The 22,973-nt window shown below is 45.9% G+C and overlaps 1 protein-coding gene across 1 annotated transcript in view; it reads right to left on the bottom strand.

The window, feature by feature from the left end:
• GALNT9 (polypeptide N-acetylgalactosaminyltransferase 9) overlaps positions 1 to 22,973 on the bottom strand; it is a 274,101-nt gene that overhangs the window by 212,380 nt on the left and 38,748 nt on the right. The window contains exon 2 of the mRNA XM_083150046.1: positions 5,688 to 5,868. Within this exon, the coding sequence (XP_083006172.1) occupies positions 5,688 to 5,868 (181 nt within the window). The remainder of the gene's footprint in view (positions 1 to 5,687; positions 5,869 to 22,973) is intronic.

Raw genomic sequence — 22,973 nt, 5'->3', positions numbered from 1 at the left:
AGAGGTCTATTTGCTTGGGATCGCACAGCGTTCTTATAGGAATGCCCATGAAATGCTGGGTATTCGGATAGGGAGATCGCCCGGTCTACAGCCCCATGCCCGCTATACAGGGGCGGATCCAGGATAAAATGACAGGGGGGGCACCATGATAAAAAAGCGTTTGGGTGGGGGAAGGGCGGTGTTAGTGGTGCCAGTGTACATGCTAAGAGAGCGGCAGGAGAGGGTGGGAATGGAATAAAAAATAGGCCCTGGATTTAAAGTACGCAGGCCCACCATGGCGACAAAAGTGAAGGATGTAGTTGTGCGCGCGCCAAAGAAGCGCTCCGGAAAAGGGTGTGTGGCCACTCAACAGGGGGCGTGTCAACACCATATACAACTTCTACACATTATGCAACAAAATACTAGACCCCATTATACTTGCCCCTTACACATGATGCCAAATGGAATGAGCCAAAATTGACATAATGCCACATGGATTGTGTCAAAATTCAAATAATGCCACATGGATTGTGTCAAAATTCACATAATGCCACATGGATTGAGCCAAAATTTACATAATAACACACACGGATTGAGCCAAAATTCACATAATGCCAAATGGATTGTGTCAAAATTCACATAATGCCACACGGATTGAGCCAAATGCATAAAATGCCATACGGATTGAGCCAAAATTCACATAATGCCACATGGATTGAGCCAAAATTCACATAATGCCACACAGATTGAGCCAAAATTCACATAATGCCACACGGATTGGGAAAAAATTCACATAATGCCACATGGATTGAGCCAAAATTCACATAATGCCACATGGATTGAGCCAAAATTCACATAATGCCACACGGATTGAGACAAAATTCACATAATGCCACATGGATTGAGCCAGAATTCACATAAAGCCACACAGATTGAGCCAGAATTCACATAAAGCCACACAGATTAAGCCAAAATTCACAATATTCTTCATAAACAGGGACATTGTCCACCAAACATTTACACCATAATGTCCATTACACGTTAAGTTACAAGCCATTATGTCCATTATGTGTTATGCCAAACACCATAATGCCTATTAAAAATTATGCTACATAAGTGCTGCTTCTCTACATGCTCATTGCCAGAGGTTCCATGCTCGTTGCCATGTGGGATTACATGCTCATTGCCAAGGGGGAATACATGCTCGTGGTAAATGGGGGACAGCCGCCGCCAGGCAGAAGTGATAGCCACTGACAGCAGCAGAGCCTGGCTGTATTCAGAGCACTGCAGGTCCTGGCTATTTGAAATAATACCCCTTTCACACCAGAAAATGCATTCCCAGGTTGGCCCCTTTTACACCAGCCTAGTCCCTGCATTTTCTGGTGTGAGGGGGAGAGAAAACCACCCCTCCCTCTTTAACCAGTTATCTCATTTAACCGGCTATATCTTCGGAACCAACTGACCCATTTACATGAGACAAGTATTATATTGAAGAACTTTTGATTGGGCTTTGAATGATTTTAGTCCAGTGAAACTGAAACGTTTGGTTCCAGAGTAATCTGCCCTCAAAGAACATGAACAGCTATGAAATTAAATTAAAAAAAAAAAAAATCGGTTTACATGCAATGTCTTTGGAACCGATTGACCGATTTGGACCAGCCTGATATCATATTGAAGGATCAGCGATTTGGAATTGAATGAAATCAACCACAAGCTTCTGTGATGCCAGGGCAGGAACTGGCAGCTGTCGGAACCGGGTGGGGGTCGGAATTGACAGGTCCCATATTATCCTATGGGGAAAAAACGTTAAAGTTTTGCCAGGCGATATCTCCGGTTCCCGGGGGGCTAGAGACACGGGGCTGGGCTTGTTGGAAAGCCCTGGTCCCCAGCTACAAAATAAATGACAGGGGGGCACGTGCCCGGGTGCCCCCCCCTGAATCCGCCACTGCCGCTATACTCAGTGTGTGCACCCAGCAAACACCCTGTTCGCCATGGCTGCAGGCACTCTGCGTCTGCACATGTGCAGAAAAGCGTCTGCACATGCACAGAGCCAAAACATTGCTCCCTTGATTGTATGCATGGGGGGAGTGAAGCGACCTGTATATGTGCTGATAATGTATGACAGTTCTGCTAAGCTATGTCAGAAAAAAATCTAAAAAACAAATAAGAATATAGATGTTTTGAAGATGTCAGAAGCATTAAAATAGATGTCTGATAATAGTTTATTTAGTAGCATATCATGCATTAGATTTCAGTGCTTTAGATTACAGACAAAAAGATGTTACTGGTTTACCAGGTTTAGTTTAAATTTGAAATTGAAATGTGATAATACAGTCAATAACAATGAAAAATGCTTTCCTAACTGAGGAACTTGTTAAATAACCCTGTCACAAATCACTTCATCATCTGGTAATAATTAGCAGATTTAAAACCGTGTCACATATTAGAGCCTGTTACAATATTCATCAAAATTCTTATCTACCCTTAATTACAGTATAATGTTATAAATACATGAAGGTGTGAATGCTTAATGCATATATTTAGGGCATTGTGAGTATTGTAGTAGGTGTCAAATTACTTACAATGTTGTGAGATTGAAAACCCACACCAAAGATCAGAGGCATTTTAAAAGAGGTGGAGGGCCATGAGCTGCCTCCTCCATCTGGGCCCCCTCCTCTCTGCTGGCAGCTGCGCAGTGCTTTAAGGTGCCCATACACTAGTAAGATTTATCTTCAGATCTGGCTGGTTGGAACAAAAACTTGGTTATGGATGAGTGAGAGTTTGTCAGTTTTCCAGCATTTCCAAGCAAATGGTCAACTGTAATTTGCTCTCATCCATAACCATGTTTTTGTTCCAACCATACAGATCTGCAGATAAATCTGCGTGTGTATGGCCCCCTTAAGAGTCTGAGCCCAAAGGGTTAACACTCTAATGCACATCCACAGATCTCTAGAAAATTGGCATGATGTCCATTTTGCTGCAATTTTCCCATTGATGTTGCCATTGTTGCAGGACTCCAGTGGGGTAAGTATTAAAAAAAGGGTGGATTCTGGCCTAGGTCCCCTTTTCTTTTACATGCTCATCTCTCAATGAGAGCGTCGGAATTCAATACCCCCTCTATGCCAACTATTCAGAACTATTCCTCTCCTCTCCTGACCACTCCCCGTCTGTCCTCTCTTTGGTATATAGCTGCCTCTTTGACATCTCCCCTTGGCTGTCTGAGAATTCCCTAAAGCTCAACATGGACAAAACCGAGTTCATCATCATTCCCATCATCTAGAGCAGTGGTAGCCAACCCTAGCCCTCGAGAGCTACCAACAGTTCACATTTTCCAGACAACCTAGCTGCTGCACAGCTGCACTCATTAATCACTGACACATTTTAAAAGATACACAGAAGGAGCTAATTAGCTCACTTGTGATTCTGTGAGGAGACCTGCAAAACATGCACTGTTGGTAGCTCTCGAGGACTAGGGTTGGCTACCCCAGATCTAGAGTCTCCACCCCAATATCTCTATCCAATATCTCTATCTCTATTGCCTCAACCATCGTCTTCCCTTTTCCCAATCTCTGCTGTTGGGTCACTCTTGTCTCCTTCCTCTCCTTTGCCTCCCAAGTTCAAACTCTGGTTCAATCCTGTTGGTTCCAGCTACACATCATCGATCTTCCAGAGTGTTGCTTAACACATTATCCACTCACTGGTCATCTTACGGTTTATTTATTGTAAAATTCTCCTCACTCTTCAGCTCCTATTTCACTCCTCTCCAATCTGTTCTCAACTTCACGTCTAGACTTATCTTACTTCCCCACAGCTCCACTTCTGCTACTTTACAACACAATATGCGCTACCCCCATTACCCTACAGGATCCTGTTCAAACTTCTCACCCTGACATACAAGGCTATCTCTAACTCCACTGATACCACCCTCTCCAGTCCGCCAATGATCTTCACGTCTCCTTTACCCTAGTCACTGCATCACAGGTCAGAAACCAACATTTTGCCTGTGAAGCCTTCTTACCTGGAATTTATTTATTTTTATTTATTTTTTATGGAATGTTCATCCTTGATCTATTAGATTCTAACTGACTTTGGAAAGATTCAAAATGGGTCTGAAAACACACATGTTCCCCAAAGCATATCTTTCTGCATAAACTAGGCTGCTCTTCCTACCCATCACATCATGCCTTGGCTATGCCTGTCTCGCTTACTTCCTGCCATCAGTCCTCCTTGCTTGCTCCTCATGTCACCTGTCTGAAAGAGCTTACAATCTAGACGGTGATGGAAACAGACAGGTCCCTCTACTCTCCTGTTCTCACAGCAGTCTTCTTTCATAGTTTAAATACAGCTCTGTCCTACTCAGAGACCATGTAAACCCATTACTTTTCTCACTTGTAACCATTCATCTCTTCCAATGGCAGCTCACCCATAGTAGTAAGTGGACATGCTTTACTTCATTACATCTTTGCTATTGTGTACTGAGTATTGTGGTGCTAATTAATATATGTGCTCTGCTTTAGTTTTTCAGTTACTGTACTGTCTAGTTCTATGGGTATGCAGTCATTAATTCAACAGTATCAAGGAAATGCGGTACATTAAAACAGTGTCCTTTTCTGGTTGACATTTTGTTTGTGTCATCATTTTCATCATGTCAACCTACTGCATATAGACCTTTTTCATATGTCGACCGTCTGCCAGTTGACCAATAATGGTCGGCCTATGACTGTTGACCTAGACACTGTCGACCTTACCATCCACAAACGTTCCATGTACCCTCTATTGTTCTAATGTGTGCCGGGGGCATAACTCTCAATGGAGTTGCGTGCCTCTGGGCTTCAAGCCCTGAATGGGCACCTGCATGTACAGCAGTACCTGTGTGTTTCATAGTGGGATCCAGGGGACTGCTCTTCTAGTGGAGCTCTGCAGTTGCAGAGTTAATCAGCTCTGTACCAGGAGCCCTGCAACAGTGGACAGGACAGCTCAGCCTGCGCTGCAGCAAGTGACCGCGCACCCACTGCTGCTGCTGGACTGTGAGATGGGACCCACTAATGACTGCTGAGTCTGGATGCTACAGACGGCTGAATTCTGTGAGCCTAACATGGATCCACCACCCACTATCACACCTTTTTTTTAAGGGGAGGTCAGGAGGGCACGAAATTCCAACTTGCCTCCAGGTGATTGAGATTAATTTATGCCTCTAATGTGTGCCATACATATTGTGGTACCCTTTAAATAAAATGTATTAATAATAATGTTTTTAAAAAATATATACATTTGATAATGAGTTATTGCTTTTGTTACCTTTCATTGTAAAATATGTAGTGGACACTCTAAGTCTAGAACGCATTCACATTTAATAGTAATCCTAATCATGTTTCTAAGGACGCTGGTATCAGTATTCTAAAATGCGCTTTATTCAACTACTTTTCTTTTTGTGTTATAAATTTGATGATTTCACTGAATGGTTCAGTAGCCCTTCAAGAGCTTGATGTTATAGAAGCAAATCCAATGTTAGGTCTACAGACTATTTACCTAAAGGTGCGGTGGGCAGCCAAAACATATAGATCTTTTGAAAATGAAATTGCTAAAAACCTTCATATTGCAACCACAGTATAATTTGTATAAATGGAGCACTTTTCATGTAAGGAGATTGTACTGTACACACACAATCATAAAACTGTATTATGGAATGTAATTGTAAAATCACTTACTTTTTGGGTCTGTAGTCTGGAATGGATCTGTCCAGAGAGATCCTATCACTAAGTTGGGCATTATAACCATATTCTTCATATTTGGTTTCTGATTCATGGCTGTCGTCCCTCAATGTAGCAGCCATCCCACCTTGTCCTAGTCCTCCAGGTCCTTCCACAAGCCCCATGGGTTTAGCTAATCCTAGAAGAATTCAAAATAATATTAGCACAACAATATTATACTTCCAGTAATATTCACATAACATAATATGTTAAAAATAGTTTCTGTCAAGGTAGTACAAAATATTCCAAGTGATACATAACAATGCTATTTTAGAGTTACTGCAAATTAATCATAAAAAGCACAATGTACCAGAACAAAAATAACACTAACTTCATCCATAACCTAACCCCCATACCTCTCCAATCTTATCTCTATCTCACCTCAACTCTAGTCACTCTATTATCTACCACCTACAACTCACTCCCACACCGTCAGACCTTCTAACAGCGTTCCAAACTTTAGACGCTCCCTAAACACCTCTTTATATTAGAGCCTACCCACCCTCCTCTTAACTCCCCACTCATTCCCTACATTTCTCCTTCTTATCATTATTCCGCTGTTCATTCTCTTTTGAACTTGGTTGGGAAAAAAACTACTTGGGGTCCCCCCTCCTGAGCATAACCAGCCCCGGGCTGAAAGAGCTGGTCCTGGTTTCATAAAATCACAGGAACAAACAAGTCGGGGTTTCCATGGATTTTATAAAGCCAGCACCAGGCTCAAGGGCCGGTCCTGGTTTCCAAAATACGGGGGAAAAAATGAGTAGGGGTCCCCCATATTTCAAGAACCAGCACCGGGCCCAACCAGCCAGCAGGGTAATGCCACAGCCAGGGGGAGACATTTTATACAAGTCCACCCGGCCAAAGCATTCATCCCCCAGACCTGTCAGCATGGACAGTGGTCCTGGGGGAGTGGGGACCCCCCCTCATTTTCCGCGCCTCTCCTCTGAATGATTCTATTGGCCGCCTAGCGGCCAATCAGGAGCCGAGAAAGTCGGCTCCTGATTGGCCGCTAGAAAAAAATCGCTGAAAAAAAAGCGCAACCCATTATATTTCGCCCAATAAGTCTATTTGGGGGTAATATTCTATTTAAGCATACAATGGATTACACAACATGGATTATAAAGGTAAAGAAAGACAAAGTGACAAATTAAAGAAATCACATACTTTGTCACTATGTCAATCAAACCATTTGAGCAATATTCTTTCAATTTACAGCTGTATCCCATCACAGTGACAGGCCTCTTAGAAGTCACATTGTGGTTCCCATAGGGAAAGCATAGAAAATACTCTCTGTTCAATAAGAATAATTATATCAGCATGTGAAGTAAGCCTTCTGGGTACTGCAGACACAGAATTGCATTAAATTGGAAGTGCAACACACCCCCCCGCCCCCCTCTTCGCCTCCAATAGGGGCTTTTGTCTTGATGCAGGATGCATGCGGTGTACTCCAAGTATTATCACAGATATGCACAGTGTTATTAGTAAGGTTATTGTCTGTTGGTTATTCTGTTGACCAAGAATACCATTGTCAGTGCACAGAGATCGCCTGCACAGACTGCTCATGCCTGTTTGGGCAACCAAAGGGCACTCTGCAGCAATCCTGGCTGCAGGTGCCAATGCAGACACCCTGCTGGCCAGAAGCAAGGACAATGATGCAGCGAGTGACCCTCCACAAAGCTCTAGGTAACCATGGGAACTTCTGTGGCTTCTGTACAGTTTGTGTTTCTGTCTGACTGTTCTTGTTGTTTTTAGGCTGTGTGTGGTTCTAACCACTATCAGTCACAGATGGCCCCATGTGTCAGCACCAGTGGCGCTGGAACGTTTTTAGGTTGGGGGGGGGGGGCAAGATATAATCTCATTTTGGTGCCCCCTAAATTGCTATATGTTACCCCCTGATAGTTAATGAAATATGTTTTCATCAATAGTAATAGAGTAACAGAAAAACACTATAGTTTTATTAGTAACAAAATAACATTTGTCCAGCACATGTCCCCACATCCCTCATATGTCCAGCACATGCCCCCACATCCCTCATATGTCCAGCACATGCCCCCACATCCCTCATATGTCCAGCACATGCCCCCACATCCCTCATATGCCCAGCACATGCCCCCACATCCCTCATATGTCCAGCACATGTCCCTATAACCCTCATATGTCCAGCACATGCCCCCACATCCCTCATATGTCCAGCACATGTCCCTATAACCCTCATATGTCCAGCACATGCCCCCACATCCCTCATATGTCCAGCACATGCCCCCACATCCCTCATATGCCCAGCACATGCCCCCACATCCCTCATATGTCCAGCACATGTCCCTATAACCCTCATATGTCCAGCACATGCCCCCACATCCCTCATATGTCCAGCACATGTCCCTATAACCCTCATATGTCCAGCACATGCCCCCACATCCCTCATATGTCCAGCACATGTCCCCACACCACTCATTTGTCCAGCACATGTCCCTATAACCCTCATATGTCCAGCACATGTCCCTATAACCCTCATATGTCCAGCACATGCCCTCACATCCCTCATATGTCCAGCACATGCCCCCACATCCCTCATATGCCCAGCACATGCCCCCACATCCCTCATATGTCCAGCACATGTCCCTATAACCCTCATATGTCCAGCACATGCCCCCACATCCCTCATATGTCCAGCACATGTCCCTATAACCCTCATATGTCCAGCACATGCCCCCACATCCCTCATATGTCCAGCACATGTCCCTATAACCCTCATATGTCCAGCACATGCCCCCACATCCCTCATATGTCCAGCACATGTCCCCACACCACTCATTTGTCCAGCACATGCCCCCACATCCCTCAAATGTCCAGCACATGTCCCTATAACCCTCATATGTCCAGCACATGCCCCCACATCCCTCATATGTCCAGCACATGTCCCTATAACCCTCATATGTCCAGCACATGCCCCCACATCCCTCATATGTCCAGCACATGTCCCTATAACCCTCATATGTCAGCACATGCCCCCACATCCCTCATATGTCCAGCACATGTCCCCACACCACTCATATGCCCAGAACATCAATTGTTCACACACTCCCCATAACTTAATACATCCCCAATGTACATTAACTCAAATTGTGAGCAAGTTTAGAGATCTCCTCAACTTACTTTTTTTGTTTTGCTGCCTGGATCCCTCCCATACACAGCAGGGCAGACACGCTGGCCGCAGCAGGATGGGGTTGGAGCGCGCTGGGGACCTGGATGCTGGATGCCATGCCCATGCGACGCTCGTCGCTGAAGCAGCAGGGGGCGGGCGGCCGCGGCGTCGGACATTGTAAGTGTCAATCAAACACCGCTGGGCAGGGCGGCCGACAGGGAGGGGACTGAGTCTGACAGGGAGGACGGATGGAGAGACCCGGCGCAGCGGCGCCAGCGTGCATAGCACTGCAGGATATAGGAGTGTAGAAAAGACCTCACACATACATCAAGACACAGACGGGCCCACGGTACTTTAGCGCCTCAGTAATTTTGGGGGGGGCAAGCTGCCCCCTCGCCCCCCCCCCCGTTCCGGCGCCCATGGTCAGCACTACAACCTTCCTTTAAGGTAAATAGCTGATTATTATTAAACCAGCTTATATTGTTGTTGTGACAAGTAGTCATTGGTGGTAGGCCGCAGTGGTGTACTGTGGAGGCTAGTCCACACGGCAGAAATTATTTACTAGCACAGGGTTAACAGTGGGTACATCATATCAAACTCCCAGTTGCAGCCAGGAGTGTTAGGGATGCTGGGTGTTGTGGTGTGCCAGGTGCACTATACTGTAAGTGGGGTGCAGCAGGATACAAAGGGCCAGATTCTCTAAGCTTCAAAAGTGATAAAATGGAGAGTGATAAACAGCCAGCCAATCAGCTCCTACCTGCCATGTCACCGACTGTGTTTGAAAAATGTCAGGCAGGAGCTGATTGGCTGGCTGTTTATCACTCTCCATTTTATCACTTTTGAAGCTTAGAGAATCTGGCCCTTAGTATACTAAGTGAAAAGCCGTTCTGAATCATAGGGGTAGATGAATGAAGCAGTGATAAGAAAGGAGAAGAGAAGTTGACATTCCCTAAGTGGCATTGACAGAAGGTTGACACAAGCAAAAGGTTGACAATGACTTGGCCGACACTGAAGAAGTTGACATGTACCACTTCCCCTAGCACATGGATGGTAAAGTATGAACCAAGTCGGTCTAAACAAAAAGACATAAATCTGAAATCTGAAGCAAAACAGAGACTGCTTTCATGAGGCCAGATCTTCCTCAGGGGTCATTTCCTGGGGGTTATACAGAGCTAAAGAACTCAGCCATGGACTGTAAAGTATTAAGAATATTTTATCAGTATTTAAAAATGCCCTATGCTGCTGCTGCGTGAATTTGCATTGCAAAATATAGCAGTAAAAGGATTAGGGGGGCGATTCTCTAAGGCAGAAATGCGGTAAAAACCCCGTTATCGGGGTTTTTACTGCATTTCTGTATGCTCTAACCCCCCTCCGCAGTGGCAGCGCTGCGGAGGGAATCGCCAGCAAAAGCTGGGGATTCCATGCAGAAGCCTATGGGCTTCTTACCGCAGCACTGTTTGAGGGATCCGTCACGGATCCCTCCCAGCATGCCCTGCGGTCGGCGCGTCACTCTGCGCATGCGCAGATGGACTCCTGGGTCACAGACCCGGAAGTCCAGCACCGGCGCTGCATCGGAGGGACAGCTCTTATCGCAAGAGCTGTCCATTGCGTTAATGACTGCATATGTTAGAGAATATGCGGTCATTAAGAATGCGAAGCATGTTAGTTGTCTCTTATAATGATCTTATATTATTAGGGACAATTCAGGAACCATTCAAGAAGTGATAAGACAGATACCTGTGCTAATTTGATTATTATATAATGTACAAATGTAACATTGCTGGAGATATTAGGTAGATGTAAAAATAACATATACAATAATGTAGCTTGGCTTGCAAGTGGAATCTATATACAAACATAATACATGGAGATTGATAGTATACTATAGGCAATGCACATTCTCCAAACCATTATTCATATCTTCTTTCTCATTAGGACCAATCATTTCAAACTTATTTTGGTACTTATGTATTATCTGGGCTCCCATGTTAAATGCACCCCATTTTTTCATACCCCTACTATCCAACTACGCATGGAGTTGATTTTATATAGTGTGGCGAGCGCAGCGAGCCACCGTGCCCGAAGCGTGGTGAGCGCAGCGAGCCCCGCGAGGGGATGCGGTCTCATAAGAAAAACGGGAGCCCAGATATTACATAAGTACCCTTATTTTCATGTGTTTAATTACTCCCTTTTTATTTACAACAGCACCTATGTTGACTTTAGCTGCACACAATTAATTTCTGGCTCACTCTTCTGGCAATACAGTATGAAACTGATTAATAGATGTCCCCATGATCCTCTTTCTGCAACTCCTGTGTGTTATAAAACTAACATACTACTGATTTATGGAAGCAAATAATGCATAGCAGCTGAAAACAGGTTTGAAAACATCTGTACTAATGGCATCATTTCATACATTGTTAAAATAACAAAATAATACACCTGTTTAAATACAAAGAGGTAATATTGCTGAAAAGATCTGTATAGATTTTTTTTTTTTTTTTTTTTTTTGGGGGGGGGGGGTTGGGGTTCTTTAAAAATCATCGCCATAAAAAAGTTCATCTTAATTCAATTAATCATGTGCTATACCAAGATAATAATTTAGACATGACCTGAAAGTTAGATTTGTTCAAACATGACAGTATACAGTATGTGGCCCAAGTTGGTAATTCCTATGGGTAAAATCAGCTATATTGATTCATATTTTATAAATAATCACATTTTTAAAAGTGTGTCAGGTGATTTTTATCTTCAGGGCCAATAAATATTTCACTGATTAGTAGAACACTAAACTCTACTATTCTTGGATCCCAGTACCTTATCTAGATAAACATCTCATTTTAAATCATAGTCCATTCACTATTTCTACAAGTATAAAGGAAAATGTAATGTCTCTAGACTGTTGGCAGTTTATCATGTGCTGGCATCCAGCCTCCTTCCTTAACCCCAGCCCAGATGTGCCATAATCCTCTGCAAATGAAAAGCGTGCTCAATCTTATTGCTTCATTATGTTCCTTATTATTCATCTTGCTTCCCAGTCACAACTCATCCTGAGAATGAGCTCTGGCTAGACAATCTCTTCTGCCCTCCTTTTTATATGACAAGTTCTATTTTATTTTATTCCCCACACTTTCACCTTTACTTTACTTCTTACACCTATTATTCTCTCACCTTCAAAGTTTGCCTATTCAATTGTTTCCACCTCAACTACTCCCAGACAGACACCAAAGCTATGCATGGGGCATGCCATCAATTATTCTGCCCCCCCTCCCCCTCTCCCAAACTCCTCCAGCTGCTCCGATAGCTGGTCTACACATTCACTTATCATTGCCCACAATATTATAGAATGGTACACTAGAGAGCCACAAAAGCAGGTAATTAATGCACTCCCTGATTGCATACATAATATACAACAATTATGCATATGTTTACACCGACATTACGCATGGACATTATCAATCTGGACATCCCTTGCCCTTGTATAAGATTACTAGTTTGGAAGATCCACAGCATATGACTTTCACAAGTGAAATTGATCTCATTAAGCATGGCCTACTATGAGTTGTAAATAGTGATGCCCTCATGCATCTTTTAAACTAATGCCAAATGCACCTTGTGCCAATATTTTTGGCCTTGCAATATGGCCCCCAGTCATTCAAGGAAATTGCTAATTAGTTGAGGAATGAGTGGACCACGTTTAACTTCCTGTGAGATTGCTGTGTGTATATGGAGATACATAGAGAAATATTCTCAAGTATGACCTTCATTCAAGCAAACAGCGAAATCAGTAATGGTCATAGAATGTCAAGAGGAAGATGGTTTGGACAAAGACTGGTCGCCAATAGAAAAGAATGTGTCTTTACAAGACTTTCACCACAGTATCAGTTACATTGTTGTAACTCAATGAATATTTCCCAAAATGGGGTTAAAGTTTGCTATATCGCCAGAGGTAAACCAGGTATGGAACAAATAGAACCCTGAGTAAAGCAGCAGACAGTCTGTACCTAGCAGCATCAACAAAAATACAACTTATACACAGGAGCAGCAGTCTGATCATTTAAACCTGGACAAGGTATTAGTCCAAATTCCCACTACAGGAAATGAATACCCATTGGTCGGGACTATATGGCAGATAAAGCCCCAAATAAATAAAAGGGCCAAGTATCCTGCAAGCTGACATCATGGATACAGGTTTAAGGCAAATACTGTCCCAAAAGGATGACCTTACCCAGAAGTATGCATCTCAGGTCTCCCTAGACCACCCCATGGTGAAGCTAGGGGAGAGGGAGGTAAGGGAAATGAATTGTGAAATAGAGGCAAACCAGTGAGTTTGCCTGGAAAACTGTCAGCTTTAACAAAAGAGTTGAAACGTAGGGGGAGGGTGTGTGGCAAGAATGCTATGGTGCCACAGTTGAAAGGCAATACTCTCCAGCTGGTAACCTGGGTATAATGGTCATGTCTGGGTTATGCAACAGTCAGGTTAAGAGCAGCGCCTGTGGGTTTGTCTTAAACTTCTGTTAAAAACACTGTTCTAGGCTCCTAATGCCAGATACACTGGTAAAGGCCATAGGCTGGCGGTGGAGGAACTAAGGGTTATCCTCGAAAAAAATACATTTTACTGTGATTAAATATGTCATCTTACTGCTCTGCCTGCTGATATGTTTGCTGTGAAGTGGTTATTGAAGCCGAGGTGAATAAAACCTATATGTATATGTAGATTCTACTGCAATGACCATATCTGGTGGACATTGTTCTGCCCAGCTTTATTTACGTAGATTCTTTTTTTGTACCAGTTTCTCTAGATTGTGCTTGATCTAGTTTCTTCCCACTTCTTTGTACCTGATACTGTGGATCTTTGTAGTTTAATATTGGACTATGATTTATTCCTGATCTACCCTTATTTACCTTTGTAGTGAATCTTGACTGTCTGACTATGATCTATATTACACTCCTCATACAACAGTTAACAACACTTATGTTATTGTAGTACTGTGGTTTCTTAACACATTTGAGTATATTATTGCCAATGAAGTTCAGTTTGAATATTAGAGGAAATTAGAAACTCATCAGCTGTAACAAAAATCAATTCAATTAATAACCAATTACCAGAAACTTATAAGAGAATATAAATAGCTTGATGTTTTTTTCCAGAGCTAAAATTACAGTATAGAAAGTTGCTTAACTGAGAATGCACCTTTACATGTCCAGCCTCTGTATCTTTACATTCATATAGTAACATGCAGCACATGCCTTAGGGCCAGATTCTCTAAGCTTCAAAAGTGATAAAATGGAGAGTGATAAACAGCCAGCCAATCAGCTCCTGTCTGATATTTTTCAAACACAGTCTGTGACATGGTAGATAGGAGCTGATTGGCTGGCTGTGTACTTGTGTATTATAGCGGCGCCCCCGCAATTTTTTTATCGCATCACATCGTATGCCATACAACCGATGGCATACGATGCGATGCGACGCGATTTTACACGACTATTCGATTAAAAATTGTACAAGCACCCTAATGGGTGATTTTAAGCACTCTAATGGGTGCTTACAATGTAAAATGCACCCCCACGCCACCCCCCACTATAAATGTAAACCCGAAGCATGGCGAGCGCAGCGGTACGCATCCTACGACCTTTTCATACCCCCACTATCCACGTCGGCGTCAGGTTGATTTTATATAGTGTGGCGAGCGTAGCGAGCCACCGAGCCTGAAGTGTGGCGAGCGCACGCGTATACCTGTGAAGTTATGCGCGTGCGCTCGCCACGCTTCGGGCTCGGTGGCTCGCTGCGCTCGCCAGACTATGTAAAATCAACTCTACGACGACGTGGATAGTGGGGGTATGAAAAGATCGTAGGATGCGTACCGCCGCCCCTCGCGGGCTCGCTGCGCTCGCCACGCTTCGGGTTCACGTTTATAGTGGGGAGTGGCATGGGGGTGCATTTAACATTGTAAGCACCCATTAGGGTGCTTATACAATTTATAATCACATCCCATCGCATTATATGGCATTTTATGCCATATTAAATGTCATACAATTTTAAAATTGTATGCCATTGTACAACATCGCGAGATATCGCATTGCATACCATCGTATGCCTTATGGTATACGATGCGATGGCCGCCGCTAAAATACACAAGTACCGCTGGCTGTTTATCGCTTTCCATTTTATCACTTTTGAAGCTTAGAAAGGGCGAGATTCTCTATCACAGAAATGCGGTAAAAACCCCGTTATCGGGGTTTTTACCGCATTTCTGTATTCTCTAACCTCCCTCCGCAGTGTCACCGCTGCGGAGGGAATCACCAGCAAAAGCTGGCGGTTCCCTGCAAAAGCCTATGGGCTTCTTACCGCAGTGGTGTGTGAGGGATCGGTCACGGATCCCTCCCAGCATGCCCTGCGGCCGGCGCGTCAGTCTGCGCATGCAATGGCGCCGCATCGCAAGGGACAGCTCTTATCGCAAGAGCTGTCCCTTGCGTTAATGAACGCATATTTTAGAGAATATGCGGTCATTAGAAATGCGATGCCGGGCGAAGAGGGCTGCGGATTTTAAAGAATCCCGCCCAGAATCTGTCCCTTAACGAGGAAGAGTTTTAGGCCTGTTAGTAAGACTCTCCAAATGAAGATAGGTAAAGACTATGAAAATGCATTTCATCTTAGATATGTCTTTTAATTAACAAGTCTCAAAACCGGAAAGAGATAATCAATTGTTATTTGCTCCTGGACACACTATCTGTCAGCACCTACTGCATCATTATGTAGGAGCCGGACTGGAGGCAAAGCCTGGGGGTAGGCTCCCCTGACAGGGTTTGTAGGGAGCTGACTAGCAGTTAGTCATAGGAGGAGTGCTTAAGGAGAGGGTCATAGGGGGAGGGGCTTAACGGGGTGTTGGAGGGGTTTATAAGCAGGGTTCAGGCAGGAAATAGGGGTCACTGGGAGATTTTCTCAACAGCTAAGCAGCGTGACATCTCCCATGGCTTCCCCAGGCAACGCTGATGGGGAGGTATCCGCTGCGCTTGCTGCCCTCAGGGAGGCAGCTGGCACCAGAGGGACTGAGTGGCTGCAGCAGCAGATGTCAGGTCTGCTGGGGGGACTGGGAGCAGCAACGCAGGAGGCTGCTCCAGCGGGTGCACGGCCTCGGAGGTCCAGGCCTCCGGAGCGCTTTAGCCCATCTGTGTCCCCCAGGGTTCAGCGCCGTTCACGGAGCCCCGTTAGGGACCCTCCAGGCCAGGCTGCGGGCCGGGCACCTTCCGCCCGCAGGACCAGGTCTGGGAGGAATCCAACCAGCAGGCGGAACCCTCCGCGCGGGGGGGATCCCCCCCACGTGCAAGAAGATCCGGCGTTGCGTGGTACTGGACCTGGTGCGGTGGGGCATGCGGGGCATGCTGCTGCCCAGCGCGGGGTGAGTCGTGCCAGGGGGGCAGAAGTACAGGCTGAGGACCGCAGGCCTGGTACACGGAGCGAGAGGCGCACAGCTGGCTCCGCCTCCAACGAGGTCACGCCGGCTGGTGCTGTACCTGAGGGTCGGGATGACAGGAGAAGAGAGACGGCAGCGTCAGCAGATGATGGAGAAATACCTGGTCCTTCCTCATTGGCTGGAGTTCGTCAGGACACTGGACCTGCGGCTGCTGGGTTCACAGCCCCCAGGCAGCCTGGTGAGTCTGTCTCTATGTCTGTTAATGCTTTAGCGCAGAGTCAGGGGGGGGGGAGGGTTAGCCCTCCAAGGGGAAATGAGTAGAGGTTTTACTGAATTATTGAGTGGTTTTGCAGATTGGTTGGTGGGTTTGCGGCAGGGGGCGGGGCCGTCCCCGGCGGCAGCATGGGTGCCGCAGAATGCGGGCACACCAGCTAGCATTAGTGTGCCAGTCAGTAATAGTGTGCCGGTTAGCAGTGGGGTGCCGGTTAGCAGTGGGGTGCCGGTGAGCAGCAGGGTGCCGGTATCCGGCGGTGAGCAAAGTAGCAGTAGTGCAGGGGCAGAAGGGGGCAGTGTTGGGACGCAGGAGGAGAGTGGAAGGCTCAGTGACACTGCAAAAGGGGAGGTGTATGTATGCTTTGAGGGGCCATTGGGGGCCCACCTGAAGCAGGAGGTGAGGGAGAAGATTTGGAAAGGGGAATACGTTGATATATTTTCATTGCTCCCTTTAGAGCGTTTTAATCTGGATAGGCCCCGTAAGGAGGAGAAGAAGGAGGAGGAGGAACGGCGGCGGTACCGGCTGATACCGCGGTCATTCACGAACTGGCTCCAAGCATTTGCTATTTTAGCTAGTGTAATTGGGGAGAAGGCACCTGACAATTGTTCAGGCTTGTTTTGTTACATGGATGCGATAGGAGAGGCATACCATGTGTATGGGGGCTTGGCTTGGCTCAGGTACGATGAGCAGTTTAGGCAGAGGAAGGCTGTTCGCCCTAACATACGTTGGGACCATAAGGATATTGCTTTATGGTTAAAGGTGACGGCTCCCACAAAAAGTGGGCAGCCCTTTCGTGGGGACGGGGGGGGGCCGAGGGAGGCCACAAATGGGACGGCCATGCAGAAGGGACTCTGCTTTGCCTTTAATGACGGGTCATGTCGTTTTGGGGCAAAATGCAAATTTAAACATGAATGTTCCTCGTGTGGAGGGACCCATGGTGCAAATAAATGCTTCAGAGGGAAGTCACGGGACGGTAATTCAAAAGGGGGAGACACCGGTTCGGCTGGAAAGGATGCTGGGCTATCTGCGTAGGTATCCTGACCAGCAGACAGCCGTGTTGTTGGAGGAGGGGTTTAGGGAAGGTTTTAAGATACCTTCCGACGTGCAGGTTTCAGAGGGCTTGAGGAGGAATTTGAAGTCTGCAAGGGAGCATCCAGAGGTGGTGCAGGATAAACTGCGTAAGGAGGTGCAGCTGGGTCGTATGGCTGGACCTTTTGGGTCGGCACCATGGCCAGATTTGATAGTCTCTCCATTGGGGGTGGTGCCAAAAAAGGAGGCGAACAAGTTTCGTCTTATACACCATTTATCTTTTCCAAAAGGGGCGTCGGTCAATGATGGCATTGACCCTGACATCTGCTCGGTGGTTTATACATCGTTTGACGCGGCTGTTCAGTGGGTAAAGCGGTTTGGGAAAGGGGCCAGATTGGCAAAGACTGATATTGAATCGGCATTCCGTTTGCTGCCGGTTCACCCAACCAGTTTGCGTTTGTTGGGTTGTTGTTGGGACGGGGAATTTTTTGTTGATCGTTGTTTACCGATGGGTTGTTCTTTGTCATGTGCTTATTTTGAGGCCTTTAGTTCTTTTTTGGAGTGGGTGGTTAAGGATGTCTCTGGGTGTAGTTCAGTTATTCATTACCTAGATGACTTCTTATGTATTGATCCTGGGGGGACCGGAGTATGTGACTTATTGTTGAGGACTGTTGAAAGGGTGTCGGCAGACTTTGGGGTCCCGCTTGCTCCAGGTAAGACGGAGGGCCCTGCGACTGTGATCAGTTTTTTGGGTATTGTCATTGATACCGAGAATATGGAGTGCCGCTTGCCCGAGGAGAAATTGCTGGGTTTGAAGGCCGAGGTAGGGAGGGCATTGCTGTTGAAGAAGATTAGATTGCGGGAATTGCAATCCTTGCTGGGCAAATTGAATTTTGTGTGTCGCATTATGCCTATGGGCCGCATTTTCAGCAGGAGGCTGGCAGCAGCGACAGCAGGGGTGGTTCTTCCTCATCATTTTGTCAGATTAGGTAGTGAGTTGAAAGGGGACTTGCGGGTGTGGGCAACTTTTTTGGAAGCTTTTAACGGCAGAGCTTTGTGGATGTCAGACACATGCGTCGCTACTGAGCTAGACCTTTTCACAGACGCGGCCGGGAGTGGTGGGTTCGGGGCATATTGCCAGGGACATTGGTGTGTAGGCCGGTGGCCGGAGTCTTGGGTGCAGAGAGGCATGGTTAAAAACTTGGCATTGTTGGAGTTGTTTCCTATCTTGGTAGCAGTAGTTGTTTGGGGGGAGCTATTCCGCAATAGGAAGATTTGTTTTCACTGCGATAATTTGGGGGTTGTCATGGCTATTAACCAATTGTCGGCATCTTCACCGTCAGTGGTCACTGTTTTGCAGCAGTTAGTATTGGAATGTCTGGCTTTGAATTTGTGGGTTGTGGCTAGGCACGTTCCCGGTGTCTCTAACGGCATTGCGGATGCTTTATCTCGTTCACAGTGGGAGCGTTTTCGGGAGTTGGCACCAGAGGCGGACAGGGAGGGGACCGGGTTCCCGAGTCGGCTCTGGGCTCTGCTGGACGGGTAGTCGATCAGCTCATCAGGGAATCCTTGGCCCCGAATACATGGTCGGCATACAATCAGGAATAGCGGAGCTGGTTAGAATGGCGTGAGGTAGTAGGTCTGAAGGAGGATGATGACGAGTTGGCTGTCTTGCTATATATAGGCCATTGTAAGGAGATTGGTTGGTCAGTGGCAAAAATCACGCGCTGCATGGCGGGCTTGGCTTTTGGGTTTCGTGCAGGCGGCAGGCCTGACGTCACTAAGAATTTCCTGATTGCGCAGGCTTTAAAAGGTTGGAGGAGAGGTCATGTCGTACAGGATCAGAGAAGGCCGGTGTCTTTCCAGTTGTTACAGAATATGGGCATGAAGTTAGGGGAGGTCTGTAGTTCCAATTTCGAGGAAAGGTTGTTTGGGGTAGCTTTTTCGCTTGCCTTCTTCGGGGCACTGCGGATTGGGGAGCTCGTGAGTCCAAGCGTGTCCAGGCCGGGAGGTTTGTTAGGAGAGGATGTGGATTTATACTCGGATAGGGTGGAGCTAGTGGTGAGGAGGTCTAAGACGGATCAGTTAGGGTGGGGGAAGAAGGTAGTTCTCTTCTCTGTACCAGGGTCGGATATGTGCCCGGTGGCACGGCTGAGGATATTTAAGGAGGTCAGAGTGGGCAGGGAAAGGGATCCTTTGCTGATGCATGCGAATGGATCCTTTTTATCACGGTTTCAGTTCACAAGTGTGTTTAGAGCAGTCCTGCGGACGTTGGGCCTCAAGGGGGAGGAATATGCGGGTCACTCTTTCCGCATTGGGGCCGCAACGGAGGCTGCTAGAATGGGATTTGGGGATGAGTTGATTAAGCGTATTGGGCGATGGGAATAGTCTCGCTTTCGGTCTTATGTTCGTTTAGGGGATTGTTGAGGTTGACCGTGTTTTTTCTGTTTTAGGGCAGCCTCCGTGCCTGATTTGGATTTTAGGACATTCATATGTCTTTTGGGGAGCTTTACGGGCGGATGTCAGACCGAACGGCCGCCAGCTGGGTTTGGATAGAGAGGAGGCAGTGGTTCGCTGGCTGGGAAAACGCGGTATGGTATGGAGTGGAGTGCTGCAGGAATTTCACCGTTTTGTTCGGCTCGATAGGGTTCCCGACATATTAGTTCTGCATGTGGGCGGGAATGACCTTGGGAGCAGACCATTTAGGGAGTTGATACGGGTTATCAAGTTTGATCTCCTACGGTTATGGGCAATGTTTCCGGAATTAATCACGGTTTGGTCAGACATCGTGCCACGCCATTATTGGAGGGATGCGAGGTCGGCTGACAAGCTCAATAAGGCACGGATTAAAGTTAACAGGGCGATTGGGCGTTTTATGGCCAGGAACGGGGCTGTTGTGGTGAGGCACAGGGAACTTGAGTCTGGTGCCGGGGCATTTTGGAGAGGTGACGGTGTGCACCTGAATGCTGTGGGGATAGATGTTTGGTCTTTGGGACTACAAGAGGGAATAGAAACAGCGTTCCGGATGTGGGGGGGGCGCACGGGGTTAAGGGTTTAACCTCGTGCTTTGTGGCGGAGGGGGGTCCTCGAGGTTGGTGGCATTGAGGCTTAATTATGCGGCGGGGAGGGCCCCATGAGGGGGCTGGACTCCCCTGGGTGAGGTTAATTAATGAGCACTGGGTGTTTACAATTGGTGCCCTCGAGCCAATCGCTATCGGCTGGGGGTAAGAGCTCCTGGAAGTGCTTAGAGGTGTGGATATATATTTATTGAGGGCCTCGGGGACCACCTTCCGTGGGAATGTTTTTGGATTATTGTTTAAAATTGTATTGTTCAATAAAGATGGCTGCTGTGGCCAATTTTATCCAACAAGAGAGTTATGTCATTTGTGGGGGGGTAGTTGGGCACAGCGATTAGACAATACCCTGTCATGTAGGAGCCGGACTGGAGGCAAAGCCTGGGGGTAGGCTCCCCTGACAGGGTTTGTAGGGAGCTGACTAGCAGTTAGTCATAGGAGGAGTGCTTAAGGAGAGGGTCATAGGGGGAGGGGCTTAACGGGGTGTTGGAGGGGTTTATAAGCAGGGTTCAGGCAGGAAATAGGGGTCACTGGGAGATTTTCTCAACAGCTCCCACCCACCCTTCCCTATTTTTTATAGTTTAGGTAGAATATTTGCTAGGATGTCTTTTTGTCACAGTGGCCTGTGCGGAGGGGGGTCCTCGAGGTTGGTGGCATTGAGGCTTAATTATGCGGCGGGGAGGGCCCCATGAGGGGGCTGGACTCCCCTGGGTGAGGTTAATTAATGAGCACTGGGTGTGTACAATTGGTGCCCTCGAGCCAATCGCTATCGGCTGGGGGTAAGAGCTCCTGGAAGTGCTTAGAGGTGTGGATATATATTTATTGAGGGCCTCGGGGACCACCTTCCGTGGGAATGTTTTTGGATTATTGTTTAAAATTGTATTGTTCAATAAAGATGGCTGCTGTGGCCAATTTTATCCAACAAGAGAGTTATGTCATTTGTGGGGGGGTAGTTGGGCACAGCGATTAGACAATACCCTGTCATGTGGTTTGTGTACAGTATTTCTTGTAGGTGCTCATTATGTTCTGGTCCAGGATGAGGAAGCATGTTCATAGCTAAATTTCTTTCATCTATATCTTGCAAGAATCTTTTTTTTTTTTTTTGTCGAGATGATTGTGCTTGATCTCTCTTTGGAAAAAAAAACACTTCTAGGGAATTAGAACAAAGTATTGATTTTACAGATAATCAGTAGTAGTATCTAAATGATTCTGCTCAACATAGAATTATAGTTGTGGGAATATCATTACAGTGGACATTTATGTTTACGGTGCTGGTTTAGCCAAAGTGAAGGACCAATTAGTAGCAGCTTGGGTTGTGTTACTTTTCTGATTGGTGCAAAAATAAAGTGCAGAGGTCAGATTATAGGTACAGACAACTGGCAACGTTTATGTCAGTTTCCTGTTTTCATCACTTCATCCTAGAGAAAGCACGAGTAACATTTAGAAAGAAAATATCTTAACTAAGTGTGTGTTACAGGTACTTTGCTTAAAGATTGCCCATTATATTTGTAATTTTGAGTTTTATATTCTGATGCTTCTTCAGTATTTTCAATATTTTGGTAAATTTACTTAATCTTTAACTTGCCATTTTTCTATTACTGATCTAGCAAACATTTCGGTACATGTTTCCTAGAACGGCGCCCACGATTCCATCGTACGGCATCGTAGTGAAATCTCATCGCATCGCATCCCCCACAATATTGGGGCATGCGATGCGATTTTTAATCGTACAATCACACAGATGGGTGCTTACAATGTGATTCCATTATTGTGGGCACATTCATGCCCTAGTCATACACTGGACAGGATAGAAGACTGCTTATATTTGCAAAGCAAAAAATTATGTAATTCATCGTGGTCAATAAGGACTTACAGTATTTTATATTTATAAAGAATTGAATTGCGCCCACATATGACTTATCTGATGTAAATTATTTACCAATATTCTGTAGGTATGTAATTCCATATTTGTATAATTTACATCTACAAAGTGTATTACATTTTTCACTAGGAACTAGCATATTATGTTTGCACTGTCTATATACCAGAGAAGCCTTGCCGAGGCCCAGAAGCTTGTCATATTTTTTTGCAAAACATATGTCACTATGATCTCTGAATTACCTACTATTATGTTGGTTTTTCAAATCTTATTACTAATGCCCTTTGGTGTTCTGGGGGTTAAATCCCCCTCACCTGCAGCACCTGAGGGGCATTACTAATTTGATTGAGCAGCTCTCACACTGTTTGAATGTCTATACACCACCAGATTGAGGGAACATATAAGGTATACAGGATACCTGGGTACTG

The sequence above is a fragment of the Crinia signifera genome, chromosome 1 (genome assembly GCF_055691185.1).
Source record: "Crinia signifera chromosome 1, ASM5569118v1, whole genome shotgun sequence".
Taxonomy (NCBI): Eukaryota; Metazoa; Chordata; class Amphibia; order Anura; family Myobatrachidae; genus Crinia; species Crinia signifera.
The sequence above is the reverse complement of the archived record's forward strand: the minus strand, read 5'-3'. Positions and strand labels throughout refer to the sequence as shown.